The sequence below is a fragment of the Sylvia atricapilla genome, chromosome Z (assembly GCF_009819655.1).
Source record: "Sylvia atricapilla isolate bSylAtr1 chromosome Z, bSylAtr1.pri, whole genome shotgun sequence".
Classification (NCBI taxonomy): Eukaryota; Metazoa; Chordata; class Aves; order Passeriformes; family Sylviidae; genus Sylvia; species Sylvia atricapilla.
Window position 1 is genome coordinate 19,152,957 of NC_089174.1, and position 14,246 is coordinate 19,167,202.

Genomic DNA, 14,246 nt, shown 5'->3' on the forward strand with positions numbered 1-14,246 from the left:
GAAATTTCTACAAGCTACTGCATTTATCCATCCACATCCATTCACTTTCTTTAAATTTTCTTTTTAAATTGTAACATCTGTAAACTACTTTGAGTGAAAGAGGATGTATATTAATTAATGATTCCAATTAAAGATGTTTGATGCAAATTTGAAACTGAGTAGCAACATGTTTGATGCATATTTGAAACAGAGTAGCAACAAGGAGTAATATTTTAAAGTTTTTTATTTTTTTAGCATGCCTTCCTTATAAGATATTTGATTTTTTTTGTTTGTTTGTTTAACGGTTTAATTCTAGTTTTTTAATTCCATGGTTCTGCAAGAGGTTTAACTGGGTATATCATCTTGGAAATGCTATCTGTAGTACTCTCATTTGAATTATTGGAATATCTTTCTTCAAGTGAAACAAGAATTTTATTTCCTTCTTACTTTTTTCATTTGTCAACAGGAGTAAAACCAAAGTTTGGATGGGCAGTTGATCCATTTGGGCATTCACCAACAATGGCCTACCTTCTGAAACGCACAGGATTTTCCAATATGCTTATACAGAGAGTTCATTATTCAGTTAAAAAACATTTTGCAGCACAAAAGACACTAGAATTTTTTTGGAGACAGAACTGGGGTATGTGTTCTTTCTTTATGTCAATTTATTTTATTAATTTACAAGGGTAAAATATTAAGAGAACTTGAATAAGTACTGTGGAAATATTTCTAGAAGAGATTTAACAGAGTTTATCTAGACCTGAAAATTTTAGACTTGCAATTCTGTTAAAATAAAGCACCTTTCATCTAGCTTAAATTTAGGAGATTTTTTTTCTTTTTTTCTTTTTCCCTCTTTGAATAACCAAAGAGGAAATGAGAATATCTGTGAGTTTGGAAAGGCTCTAAATGTAAACCAAATATTATTGCCATTGTTCCTCTGATCTTCCTTTGTTTTCACTTTTATTTTTGCTTTTAGCTTCTCTTATTTTTTCCATTCTCTCGTATTCCTTGCAAATATACCTAAGAAAAGAGGAGAAAAAATTCTTTGTCTTGTTTGTACCTTTTTTCTTCCTCCTACTCCTTTATTCCCTACTATGTGGAAACAAAATGTAGGAGGAGGAACATTTCAACTAATTCAAGTATTGTGCTAATGAGGCGGTGACAGTAGGGTGACTGGCTTTTGGTTTGGTTTTTGCTTTGTTTTGTTTCGATGTTTGGTTTTTTAAATTTTTTTTTTAATCCAATCAATATATAAAATATATATTTTATTACTTCTAAAATTCTGGAGATCACAAGTTTTATCTGGGTAAAACATACCTAACATTTGTTCCTATCTTTCCCAATCAGCTGCTGCTTCACTAGAACATTCCAGTCTTGGTTGTATCTCTGTTTTTATCCTCTTTATACATATAAGGTGCATGCAAAAATAGAGTCAAACTATTGATATTCAAAATAGAAAATTGTCATGATGTGGTATCTTTCCAGTACAATACTTGGGCTGTGAATGTGGAAGTAATTTACTTTTGGCAAATCTGAGAGGGTTTATTTTAAAGTTTTTACTCTATTTAATTCCAGATTTGGGATCCAGTACAGATATTCTTTGCCATATGATGCCTTTCTATAGCTATGATATTCCTCATACTTGTGGCCCGGATCCGAAGATCTGCTGCCAGTTTGATTTCAAACGGCTTCCTGGGGGAAGAGTAAGTTGCCCTTGGAGAGTCCCACCAGAAGCAATTCATGCTGGAAATGTTCAACACAGGTACAGCTTTTACATATTTCCTCAAGGGAATAACCTCAAAAAAAAAGTAATTATGCTGGTTGAAGATGACATCTGGCATAGCTTGGTGAATTTAGCAGCTTAGCTCTACTAAGCTCACTGGCGCCATGGTGGAGTGGGGAAGAGAATCAGGAGAGTAAAATGAGAAAACTCATGGGTTGAGATGCAGGAGAGGCATTGGCTCTGTGCAAGCCTGTTACAGAGGGTCACCACTTGTGACTGCTGTTAGGAGCATGAAAGGATGAAGGCAGGCCAGCAGGAGGTCAAGCAGGAAAGCTCCTATTTAATTTTTCTGACTCTTATGTATACAATTTTACAAACAGGTCAAGATTGGCTACACAGGTAGCCACCTCTTCAACCTCGTTCGTGAACGTCACAATCAATCATCTTTCTCCTCCCAGAGGAGAAGAATGTAAACAAAGATAATTTTCTATAAACATACATAGTTTACTTGAAGCTGCGTGAGAACAAAATGCAAACAGTGAAAAGCAGGCAAACTTGAGGCAACACAAGCCCTGATCAGAAATAACAAAATCATCTCTCTATTGTCAACCCTGTCATCATAGCAAATCCAGATCACAACACATACTGGGCACTGTGACTCTATCCCAGCCAGAACCAGTACAAGATTTTAAAATAAGCTTGTCATGGGTAAACAATAGTTGTTACATGACCTAGTGTTTGCTTCTTAGTTGGGAACATAAGTGTTGGTGAAATTAGAGGACAAGTTATAGTTAAGGACGGGGCATTTTTAAAAATTTTCTCTTCCTGTTATGTGAGTCAATCTCTGAATGACAAAACACAGTCATCTGCTTTGAATGATGAATGAAACTAAATACTAATTTTCTATGGTATTTGTGAATTTAATGAGAAGTGGTCTGTCCCCTGCAAGTGGAACACTTCAGAGGCAGCACGATGTGTTGTCGTGTGCTGTAACTATAAGCAGTAGGATATTTCCTGTGGTATATCCTTGAAAAACTTGGCAAGCTGTGGCCTAAGTTTCCTGAAGTGTGAACCTTATGTTAACCTACTTTGTGTTTCTTTGTGCCCAGGGTGGAAATTCCTATTAGCCTAAGTTTTAGTTTTCAAATAGAAATGCTGAGTTGTTTTGCCACAGTTAAGAATCAAATTTACACTTCTACAAAACTTCTTCTCAATTTTAGCATGACAAGGGGGGGGAGGTTGGAGGTGGGGAGCTGGGAAGGGAGAGTAAAGGAAGAAAAAAAGAAAAAAATAAACAAAAGAAAGGGAAGTAAGTTAAACTGCCAAAGTTTTTTTCCAGAGAATGGTTGTATTCTATGGTCCTCTTACTATCTTCAGGCTTCACATTATACCAGGTTTCCAGAGTTAAAGTTGAGGTGTTTAGCATTTGTGCAAATTGCTGAGTGTAACAAATGTATCAGGAGAATAGAGTGACTTTTTGATCCTTGATGCTAAAGTTTTAAAGTGATGATGATGCACTGCTTGTCTGCATGTCAAGTATGCATCCCATTTTTCTGAGTAGAAATTCTGACAAACATCATGAAGACTTCATTTAAAATTCAGTTGCAAAATATTACTGAAACTAAAACCAGAATTAAACAGAATACATTACAACTGCTGTATTTAAAGGTAGAAATTGGAATAATGATAGCAAAAAGGGGGCTTTCTTAAAGTAGAGAAAAGAAAGATGATGGTAACAGGAGAGAAGTAGAAGAATTGTGGCACACCCAGTGCCTATGTGAAGGAAAATGCATATGTCATTAAATCAAAGTTGTAAGAAAGAAAAATCTTGACTATGTATTTCAGTTAGCTGAGACAAATATTTCCAGAAGAACAACAGCTTATTTTAACAAATACATGAAACATAGAGACTATAAATATAATTTAGAGTGTCTACTTGAAATAGTCTTTTTAAGAATCTTGGTTTAAAAATTATTCTTAATCTCTGCACTTCCTAGATGCAACCTTTGCATAACAATCTAAATTAGATCTTGTGAAAGAAATGTGTTTTCACATGTCAATGGGTATTAAATAACAAGATAAATAGGGCAGGGATGTATTGAACATATGATCAAGTTGAAGTTATTATTGTCTCAGTATGGTCCCTGAAACTTAATATTTTGCATCAGTTTTATTTAGATGAAAGCAGTTTTGGTGTCTAACAGGCAGTTGAAACATCAGTATGCTGTGTTATACCTATCAGAGAAGTAAAGCTAACACATGGTCTTTGAGTTGGAAGCCTGGATTATTTACCACACTTTTAGTGTCTAGTTTCAAATAAACCCACTAAAACACAGGAAGTAATGTTTCAATGTAGAGTGCTAAAACATTATGTGGATTTTTTTGAGAGTTGGAATATTATAGAAAACCAAAACCGTTATTGATCTGACCTCTGTAATAACAGGTTTTACAGTTGTTACGATGAGGAGATGTATGAGTTCCAGATTTGAAAAATCTATTTAACATCGTAAGTTTTCCAAGGTTATAGGTTTGCAACACGCTAATTAATCTGCCTCTTATCTCTGATTGCTTTAAGACTAGAAAAATACAGGACATTCATGGATTTGAAAAAAGTTGATTAATTTAGAGACCAAGTTTAGATCACTGACCTTTTTTCAATGCCAAAGCTACAACAAAATTATTAAAACCCGGATCTTGACTACTCAGCTGGGACTGTTGCTTTTGATTTCAATACTATTATGGCATTACATTTATATTAAAGAGATGCTGAGTTGAAAACTTCAGGCTAGTAGTTGTTGGATTTTTCATTTCCTTCCCACTTAAGTTGTGACCTGGTAAGAAGGAATGAAGGAGCAACCTAATTGAAAACCTGTACATAACAGGTTTTCATAACAGCTTAGGTTATAAAAGCTACTATTGCACTTGCCCTGATTCGCGGCTGCGTCTTTATCCATATGTTTGAATGCTGAAGTATGAAGTTTTTCACACTAGGAAGAAAAAGCAGCTGTTGCCGTTTTTTGGTGGGTTGTTTTACTGCAAATTATGTACTTCAGAAAAGGAGTAGAGAGTGGAAATTTCTCTTCACCAGCTACTGTTCAAAAGCCCAGTTTTTCTCTTCAGCTTTTTTATCTTTATGGTCACATTGTATGGTCATGTGGTAGTTAATATTTGTGATTGACTGCCTCAGGTGGCTGTTGCTCTTCTTCCTTTAATATAGGAAGGGTCAAAACCAGCCATGTTTATTGGTTTGGTACTTACTTATTCAAATACTTGGGGTTTTGTGTTAAAAGAAGTTGTAGTACAAAAAGATTTTCTTTATTTGTGAAAGATCTCAAGCATTCAGTGATAATCTGAAAGCTTGAAAACAAAAAGTTTATCATGGCTGATCTCCGGAGTGGTTTTCAGATTTTCATTCAAATAGGCAGGATAAATATATCAAAATGTATTTAATTCTGTTTCACTGGGGAACAGTAAAGGGAAAAAATTGGTGAGACTCAGTGGAATCTTTTTTTCTCCAGAGGTATTTTCTTGTCTTCACTGTGCTTTGGAGCCTTTCTGTTGGCACTTACACACTCCTGTATGAATTAATTAATTAGGAAGTTATTTGATATAAACTTAGAAGGATATACCTGAATTGATGTTCTTCAGTGTTTTTGCAGTTAGAGTTGGTTTGCAGTGGAGGAAGATCTTGCTGTCCCCTTAAAAACATGTAATAATCTCTCAGTTATCAGTACTTTAAGAAAGGAAGAGTGGCAATACTGATGAATTTTGCAGGATATTTGGAAAGAAACCAGAGGAAGACTTTGAAGAGAGATGTCAAAGTCAAATATCCTCTTAACTGTAACCTGTATTTTTCAAGAGACTCAACACTAAAGTATGATTTTCAACCATGGCCTATATGTGGAAAATTTGAGTTAGACTGGCTTCTTAGAAGGAAGCGTTGCCTGTTCTGGTGGCTGTGTGGTGAGGAACCTTTTGTGTTTAAATCTTGCAACCTGTTGAAGCTCATGGGAAGTACTGACTGGAAATCTGAACTATAAATCCACTAATAGACAGGGGACGGGGGGAAGCCGCTAGTTGTGTAAATTCTAGTCTGATTAGAACTCTGTAGATCTTTAGCCTAAATTAATATTGTGGCCCCTTTCTCCCTCCAGAATACAGCCAGACCTTGTGTTTATACAGTACTTCTGCAATCAGATAAATAAGTTAAGCCCTGACATGCTGTTCAAAGAAAGAGGATTTTCAAATATATTGGACTGGAATTTCTGCATAAATGATTAGATAGCAATAATTTAAGAGTGTAAGTTGAGAGGTGATTTTGCTACATCATCTATGGAAAAGACATGAAGAAAAAAAGCTTCATTAGAATCTGAATTTTCTGCTATTTTGTCTTTAAAGCCTTGAAATTTGTATTTCTGTTTTCTTAAATATTTTACTATGGTTTATATTTCCTTTGATAATTATTTACATAGTTTTAATTAGAGGATCTGAAGATGCTGATAATAATTGTGACCCGGAGGGGGAGGGTTGAAAATGGACTTTTTCATAACCTAGATATCAGACTTGTGATTCTTAATATATTGCTGGAACTGGTAGTTTATCCATCCTAGAATTAGTAGGTGCCAAAGTATAATTCTGCAGTTTATTTATGTTTGTGCATGTGTGAGTATTTTGTTTCTGGGTTGTTTAGGTTTATTTTAAGGCCAAAAGCATAAAAACAGTGGGTTTAATTTTTCAGGACTCAAAATATTCTAGAGGGATGGCTCTAAGATATGTAAGAAGCTGGCTGAAGGGAGAACAATGATTTTTAGCAGAAAGCTTCCTCCTGAATTCTTTTTTTTATTTATTTGCAAGGCTGGAGTTCCTCAGAGATTAATTTGTGGGCAGTTTTTCTGCCAAGGACATGAAGATATGAAGCAAAGTATCAAAAGAATTTTCCAGAGGGGTTGGGAAGAGCATGCTTAATATTGTAAATAGGGGCTGGAGAGGATTAGGATTGTTATCTCAATATAAAGCAGGGAAACAAAATTTGACCTGTTGGTTAGTTTTGGCACAAGCACAGATTGATCCAGACTGCCCTACTGCTTGAGATGAAGCTTGATAAACTTATTGAAGGATTTAATTAGCATGGTGTTTGTGGCAATAATAGGTTGAATATAGTGTCCCAGTGGGGGGAGTTGTATCCAGCTTTTTGTTACAAAGTGAGATAACAGAGTTTTGTATGTCTTGTTTAGGGTCATCTTAATGTACAACTTGCCATTGTCTTGCCAAATGCTGACTTTTTACCCCTCTACCTTCTAAATTGTTCTTCTTTTTTTCTCTCCTAAAGGGCTTGGCTTATATTAGATCAATACAGGAAGAAGTCAAAGCTTTTCCGTACAAAAGTTCTCTTAGCTCCACTTGGGGATGATTTCCGCTATACTGAGAGCTCAGAATGGGATCAACAGTACCAGAATTATCAGAAGCTGTTTGATTATATGAATTCTCGTCCTGAGTGGCATGTTAAGGTAACTATAACACATTTTCTGGCTTGTGGAGAAGACAGTATTTCCCAGTGTTCTGAGATTTCTCATGAAAAAATAATTGTGGTTAGGTTTGGGTCTTTTTAAAATGTGAAACTTTATATATTATTTAACAGCAAATTGATGTGTCTTGGTAGCTTACATTTTTTTACCTTTACTACCTTCTCTCCCCCCAAAATAAAAACTTTGCTATTAATAATATCAGCTTGCAAACTATAGATAGTTTCCAAACTAGATTAATTTGGAGAACACCTAGTAAGTTTAATTGTTTTCTTCATGCTCCTGTTTTCACAGCCATTGTTACTTAAGGCACATAGGCTTTGTTACTTAAAACTATTGTATTTTCTTACTAGAAGTTCAAGGAGATTCTGCTACTTTATTTGGATCCTCTTGGTTTTACATCCCAAACCAAACAAAAAAAAACCTTAAGAGATGCCATTGCTGGCACATGTTGAATACAATAAAATCTGAGACTGACCTGGCTACAAAAGGACTGAATATACTAACACAGTCATCAGAGGAGGTACCACTTCAAATCAACAATTATGTGTGAGAGTTAAAACACACATTGATATGCTCTACTGTGTAAGCTGATGGCCCTAGGGACTTCCTGTACTATAGATGTTCTCTGTTTCTGACAACTTCTTATCATCTTTCAGCACAGCAATAACAAATGGAGGCCACAACCTTGGGTTTTTTGAGTGTCACCTGAGAGTGACAAAAAGCACTTTTGCTGCTTTCACATTTAGGCTTTTCTTTAAACTTGGTCTGGTATCTTTCATATGGTTTGTTTGTGCATCTGTTTTTCCTTATCTTTTCTGAGACCTCCCCTGGTTCTTCCAATTGTGCATTTGAGTAGCGCCTGTAGTATGCTACTATTTTCTGCTGACTTCTGGACTTGCGTTCTGCATAAGAAAGATGATTTCTTGGAATTATATCTTATCCGAAGACTGGATTTTATGTGTTTCCTATGGGGTGTGGGTGACATGATGTATGGTAAAGAACCACAATATCTTAGTGGAGGGAGATAAGAGTAGTCCTCAAATTTTTTAAATTTTAAGCCCATCTTTTAAAACTTAAGCTTGCTGCTATCACTAGCTTTACTTCTGTCAAAAATGTATGTACTATACATGTGCTTACTCCTTGAATATTGATAGCAACATATTTTCTGTACCTCTTACTAACCTGGGCTGGATGATTTTGTCTCTGGGGCAAAAACTAACGGCTCTAGCTCTGAAGTAATTCTTCAAGGACCGGAGCTGTCCTCAGACCTCTGAAAGTTCCTCTTTTGAAAGGTTCTGCTCAGCCTATTATCAAGGATTCTAGGAGTCTGCTTCAGGAGGTTAGGCGTGCCCATCTGGAGCTACATTAACTGTTGGTTTCCTCATGGAAGCATCTGACCATTTTTCTAGTTTTTAATACCCAGACAAAAGGATATGAAATCCTCTGGTTCTGCCATGTTATACCAAGGATATTTTGATCAGCTGGAACACTAGTGGCATCAGAGCATTTCTCCTTTCATTTTATTCAGATACTTAGGTTTTTCTCTCTCTGTGTTTGTTGTTCTTTGGTTTTTTTCTTAGTTGTTTGTTGCCTGTCTGTTGGGGTTTTTTTGTGTTTTCTGGCTTGGTTTGATTGTTTTGTTTGCAACTGATGACATTTATTCTTGAAAATATGAACTTTTTGGAGAACTTTCCCACTCTTCTGCACTTTCCCTAGTGGAATGTAGCTCCACAGGCAAGTAATAGTATATGCTCAGCTATGTAAGAATCTAGATTATGTAAAGGAACAGTTCACATTTCTTCCTAAGTGCTGAGATGCCTAGGATATTACTGCTTACACAAGGGAGTGCCTATTCTGCCTTTCTGATCTGAAGAGAGATTTACTCTTTCAGACAGCTCTTTGTGATGTTTGTCTAGTGGATATGTCTGTGAGCATTGACATTCTCTGCCAGCCACTATTCTGTTCTAAAAGTATGTGGTACATCACTGTAAAACATACCTATTTCACTCTTGAGGTATTCAATCTCCCATTCAGAGATCTTCTTTACATCTATTATACATAAATTAAACTGAGTCTTTTTGTATGCCAATAGAGGACTCTACCAGATTATTTCACTGTTTTCATTCACCTGACTTTGATGTCTCCTCTGGTGAGGTTTTACTCCTTTGATTCAATGCAGAAATGAGACAGTGTCTGTGTCTTCTCTTGCTGCATTGTTTTTGTGTTTTGTTTTCTACTTGTAGTTGCTTATTTTGTGAGGGAAAAGACTAGGTATCCTAGAAGTGCCTGATAAGGCAAGGTTTACTAATGGTGGGACTTCAGGGGCAATATTTACCTTGCTCTGCATTACTGCCATTTAAAGTGGCAAGTTACCATATTGTATCCACCCTACAAATACCTGGATGATCTGATTGACCTTGAAGTGGAAGTGTTTGGGTTTTTTAAAACAATTAAAAAGTGTGATTTTGTTGTCACAGTGAAAGTCTGATAGTCCTTATACTCCAAGTTGCTTTTAAAAGTTTTTTACTAAAACTTGGTTTTGCTGTTGTAAATTGTAGCATGCTACAGATATATAGTTGTTAAAAATAATAATAATAATAGGAAACAAAGTTACTTGATATTCATCATTGTAGTTTATGGTGAGGATATTTCTGATAACATAATGTGGCCTTCTGTCCTGTTCCAGCTTCCATTATTTTTTTTTACTTTCATTCAAAATCCATTTTGCCACTGATGCCTTCTTTAACATTTCTCAATACTAACAACATTGACATCAATAATTTATTTTCTCATTTTTTTATTGTGCCCCTGAATATTGAGGATACCTTTTTTTTACCTACCCTGTAAAGATCTGCTATTACCATATCTGAGTATTTTTAAAGATGACCAGAGGATAATTAATTTCTTTTTTTACTCTTACATGTTACATATCTAAATGCAAGTTCTTTGTACAGAGTTTAAGGAGCCAGCTTCTGAAAGCAAATGCTAATTTTTTTTTTTTTTTTCTTGATCAACAGTTATCTTTTGGGTAAGCAAGATCTGGAGCACAAGAGAGTTAATTTTGAAAACACAGGATTAGGAGAACTATGTTTTTGATGCATTACATTAAATTTCTTACTTAGTCCAGTCAGCTACTTGGGTAATATTGAGGTATTACTTAGCTTTTGTATTACAGACTTACTTGTAAAACAGGAAACAATTCTTCACTTGTTTGTTGATGTTTAGATATTATTTTATATATCTATTTAAACTTTTAAAAAATCATATTTTGTGAGTTGTAGAATGGTTTTGGTTAGAGAGGACCTCTAAAGCTGTCTCGTCCAACTGCCCTGCGATGAGCAGAGAGATCTTGAATTAAACCAGATTGCCCAGAATCCCATCCAATCCAGCCTTGAATGTTTCCAGAGATGGGGCATCCACAACCTCTGTGGGCACCTTGAGTGTATTGCCTCTCTCATATTCAAAGTTGTCTTTATACCTAGTCTGAATCTATCCTCTTTTAGTTTAAAACCATTACCTCTTGTTTTAGCACAAGAGGTCCAACTAAAATGCCTGTCCTCATCTTTCTTGCAAAGCCCCTTTCTGTACTGAAAGGCTGGAGTAAGGTCTCCCTCAAGCCTTCTCCTCTCCAGGCTGGACAGCCACACCTCTCTCAGCATTTCCTTATAAGGAAGGTGTTTCTCTGATAACTTTTGTGACTCTTCTTTGGACACGCTCCAACAGATTCATCTTTCCTGTACTGAGTTGAAATGGCTTTTTTGAAAATACTTCTTTTATTGAGTTTTGAAATGCTATCCAGTTTGTTTGAAGATTGTGCAGGGGATTTTTAAAGTTTTTTAGGGTAAATTTTCTACTGTAAATCTGCTGGAAGAATGGTGTGTTTCTGAAATGTATGTGGAACCAAGCATATTTATTCTCTTTGTGTTTTCTGCATAATGAAAATGGAGCTTGGTTACAGTAGTTTTAATTTTCATTCAGGCCCAGTTTGGAACTTTATCTGATTATTTTGAAGCTCTACGCAAAGAAAGCAATTTGGGTGAAAAGAGCAGCAATTCACTTTTTCCTGTTTTAAGTGGAGACTTCTTCACCTATGCAGACAGAGATCATCATTACTGGAGTGGGTACTTTACATCACGACCCTTCTATAAACACCTGGACAGAGTCTTGGAATCCTACATAAGGTAAATCCTGCCATCTAGTACATTCATAACATGTTTCTTGGCACACAGTAGAGTTGAATGTGTAAGTATTTGTCATGGTTTAATCTCAGGCAGCCTTTTGATCACTTCCCCACAAGCAGGGATCTTGAGGAGAATTGGAAGGGCCACTGCTACAAAACTCATTAATTGATACAAGGGCAGTTTAATAAGGAAAGCAAAAGCCCCACACACAACCAAAACAAAGTAAGGAATTATGGCTATAGTGTGAACTTTTTTAGAGAAAAGTACAAAGGTGTGAATTTTTCAAAGGTTCTCAGAGGAAGCTGAGAAATAGCCAGGGATATTCTGTACCAGTCTGATCTAAGATTACTGTTCTTCTGAAAATTGTTTGCATCTTCTTTAAAGAAAAAAGCTGTTGCTGAATTTTGGTAATGGAGTATTTAAGTGGTTCTCCCTTGTAGCAGACATAAGATGATTTAACTGTGTTATAAATCTCCAGAAACAAATTCAGGGCAGATGGATTTCATATATAGCCTTCCCTAAGGATTACAATTTTTTTCTGTAATGGATACTGCAGTAGTGGAACAAGCAAGAGAGGTGTGGAAAGTGGTATTTCCAAGCGAGCTTGAATAGTGTTTTGGAAGCAGATACAAGTACCTTTCAGAAGAGAAACTGTATCTAGCAGAACTCAGTTTATTTCTTCCAAAGAATCCAGTTTTTACTGTGGTAAAGTGGATGATTCATCACAGGAATCTAATTTTCAGTGAAACCAGCATGCTGTTGTAGAAGACAAGATGCACAAGATGGCAGGAAAAGCCGTCAGATAATGTTCTTATAAATTGAATTATCTACTTAATTGTTTTTTCATAGTTTTGATTAATTTCCTTTCTGTTTCTTAAAATGCACCAAGGATTTAATTTCCTCCAGCTTCATCATAGTAGATGATTTTTTCAAGATTTTTTTAGGTGTGGTTGCTTAATTATCATTTTTCTGGTTTTCATTACATAGATTGCAGAAAACTTCATATAAACTTGTTTGTAGTATTTAAAACTTTGCATTATTAAAGTGATTCCTTAATTAAAACATTTCAGTTGCTATTAACTTCTGAACAAGGTATAGGTAAGTTTCTCTGGAGAAACACTAATCTGTCAATGTTCTTATGTATTAAAATATCATTTAAAAAGTACCTGGGAAGTTTTTAATTTTTCATTACCAATTGTAAATAACATGTAAGAACAAAATGTATAGATGTGTTCTCATTGTTTTTATATCAGGTTTTTTGTCAGTTTTGTTTTCAGAAACCATGAGAATCTTCATGAATGTCACATTAGCTATAAAAACAGCAGAAGTAGGGATTTTATATTTTATATTTTATTTCTTTTAAGTAAAAGGAAATACAGTAGGATCATATTTAATCCTCAAACTCATGATAATTATTTCCATAGTTTTTTTGAGCTAACATCCATCTATCTATTTATCTGGTGTATGTCCATATTTGTGAGAGAAGTAGCCATGAACAGAAGGTAAATATGTGTTCTTTACCAAGGATGTATGTTTTTAAGTTCTAGCAGTACCAGAGTTAAGTAGCACTTCACTGTTGCATAATAGCCAGGAAACAGTGCTCAGCCTCAGGACACAATATGAAAACGAACCATTTAAGCAAGAAAATACTTAGTTGTTTAAGGCTTTTCCTGTTTGAAAAGAGATTTTTCAGGGGTTGTGTAGTAAAGAAGTGTAAGAAAGCTTAAGGATTTTATAAGGGAGATTGACAGTGATTTGAGACATTGTTGACTTTTTAATCTTAAGTGGGAGATGAATGGATTTAAGTAGTTTAAAGTGTGATAAAATATGTGACCAGAAGATTATTTAATGTAATGAAAAAATACAAAGAACAATAACATAGTCTGAGACAAATTAGGAATGCAATCTGATTTTATTAGTTACTGATGCTATCAGGGAAAAATTATAGTAAATCTGCAAAAACAATGATTGAAGTAATTTAGAAGATGAATACTAAAGTGATACTTCTAACTATACAGATGGATAGAAAGTACTACATCTTGAGAGTTCAAAATCTCTTGGAAAAATTTTTTATTTAGGTTAAATATAAACTGGACCTAGGTAAGATAAGCTAGTGTAAGCCTTGACAAATCATTGAAGCAAATTTTGGTCTATTTGCAGTGTCCTATTAGGGACAGATACTACAAATTACAAGAAAAGAGAAAATTTCTGGAAACTGTATTAGGTCATCTGCAGTAGTTTAAAACAGAGGTGAGAAAACCAAGGTTTTATGCATCTTTTATGGAAAGGTATAAGCTGAAATGTTCTCTAATACAGTGTTGTATTTCTGAGAGTCTTTCATCATTGACCATGGAGCCATTTTAGTGTTTAGATAAAATATTGAGACACAAAAGGAAAATTCTGCATCTGAGAGATGTCCCAACTAATAAAAAAGAAAATTAAATTAATATTAGTTGTGGGGAAGGAAATTTCACCTTATTTTAAGAACTAAAATTTGTTTTGTTCTCTTCTTTATAGCTGTGTTAGGTCAGTGCTTAGTGGCTAACTCAATTTTTTTAAAAAATAGGTAAAATGCTTTTGGACAGGGTTTATTCACAAGATGAATGACCACCTGATGCCTCTTTTTCAAATGAAATATTTTCGTTTTTCTTTCAAATTAAGCAGCAATAGGGCAAAATAGGAGGGATGCATAGAAGTAGAAATTTGCACTAAGCAACATTTAAATATGCAGTGATTAAGGTTAATCTAGCACTGGTGATTAAATATTATAATTAAAACTTTTTTACACCTTGGTTTTGTATGTAGCATCTGAGCAATTACCTAATCAAAAAGCAAAAT

General features: G+C 34.9%; 1 protein-coding gene across 3 annotated transcripts in view; it reads left to right on the top strand.

Annotated features, from left to right (window-relative positions):
• Window positions 1–14,246, top strand: part of MAN2A1 (mannosidase alpha class 2A member 1) — a 113,819-nt gene that overhangs the window by 38,607 nt on the left and 60,966 nt on the right. For all 3 annotated transcript variants that reach the window (XR_010745910.1, XR_010745909.1, XM_066339861.1), the window contains exons 6-9: window positions 446–619; window positions 1,555–1,741; window positions 7,032–7,209; window positions 11,206–11,408. Coding sequence is in view for 1 of the 3 variants with exons in the window: in XM_066339861.1 (XP_066195958.1) it covers window positions 446–619; window positions 1,555–1,741; window positions 7,032–7,209; window positions 11,206–11,408 (742 nt within the window). In the remaining 2 variants the exon portion in view is untranslated. The remainder of the gene's footprint in view (window positions 1–445; window positions 620–1,554; window positions 1,742–7,031; window positions 7,210–11,205; window positions 11,409–14,246) is intronic.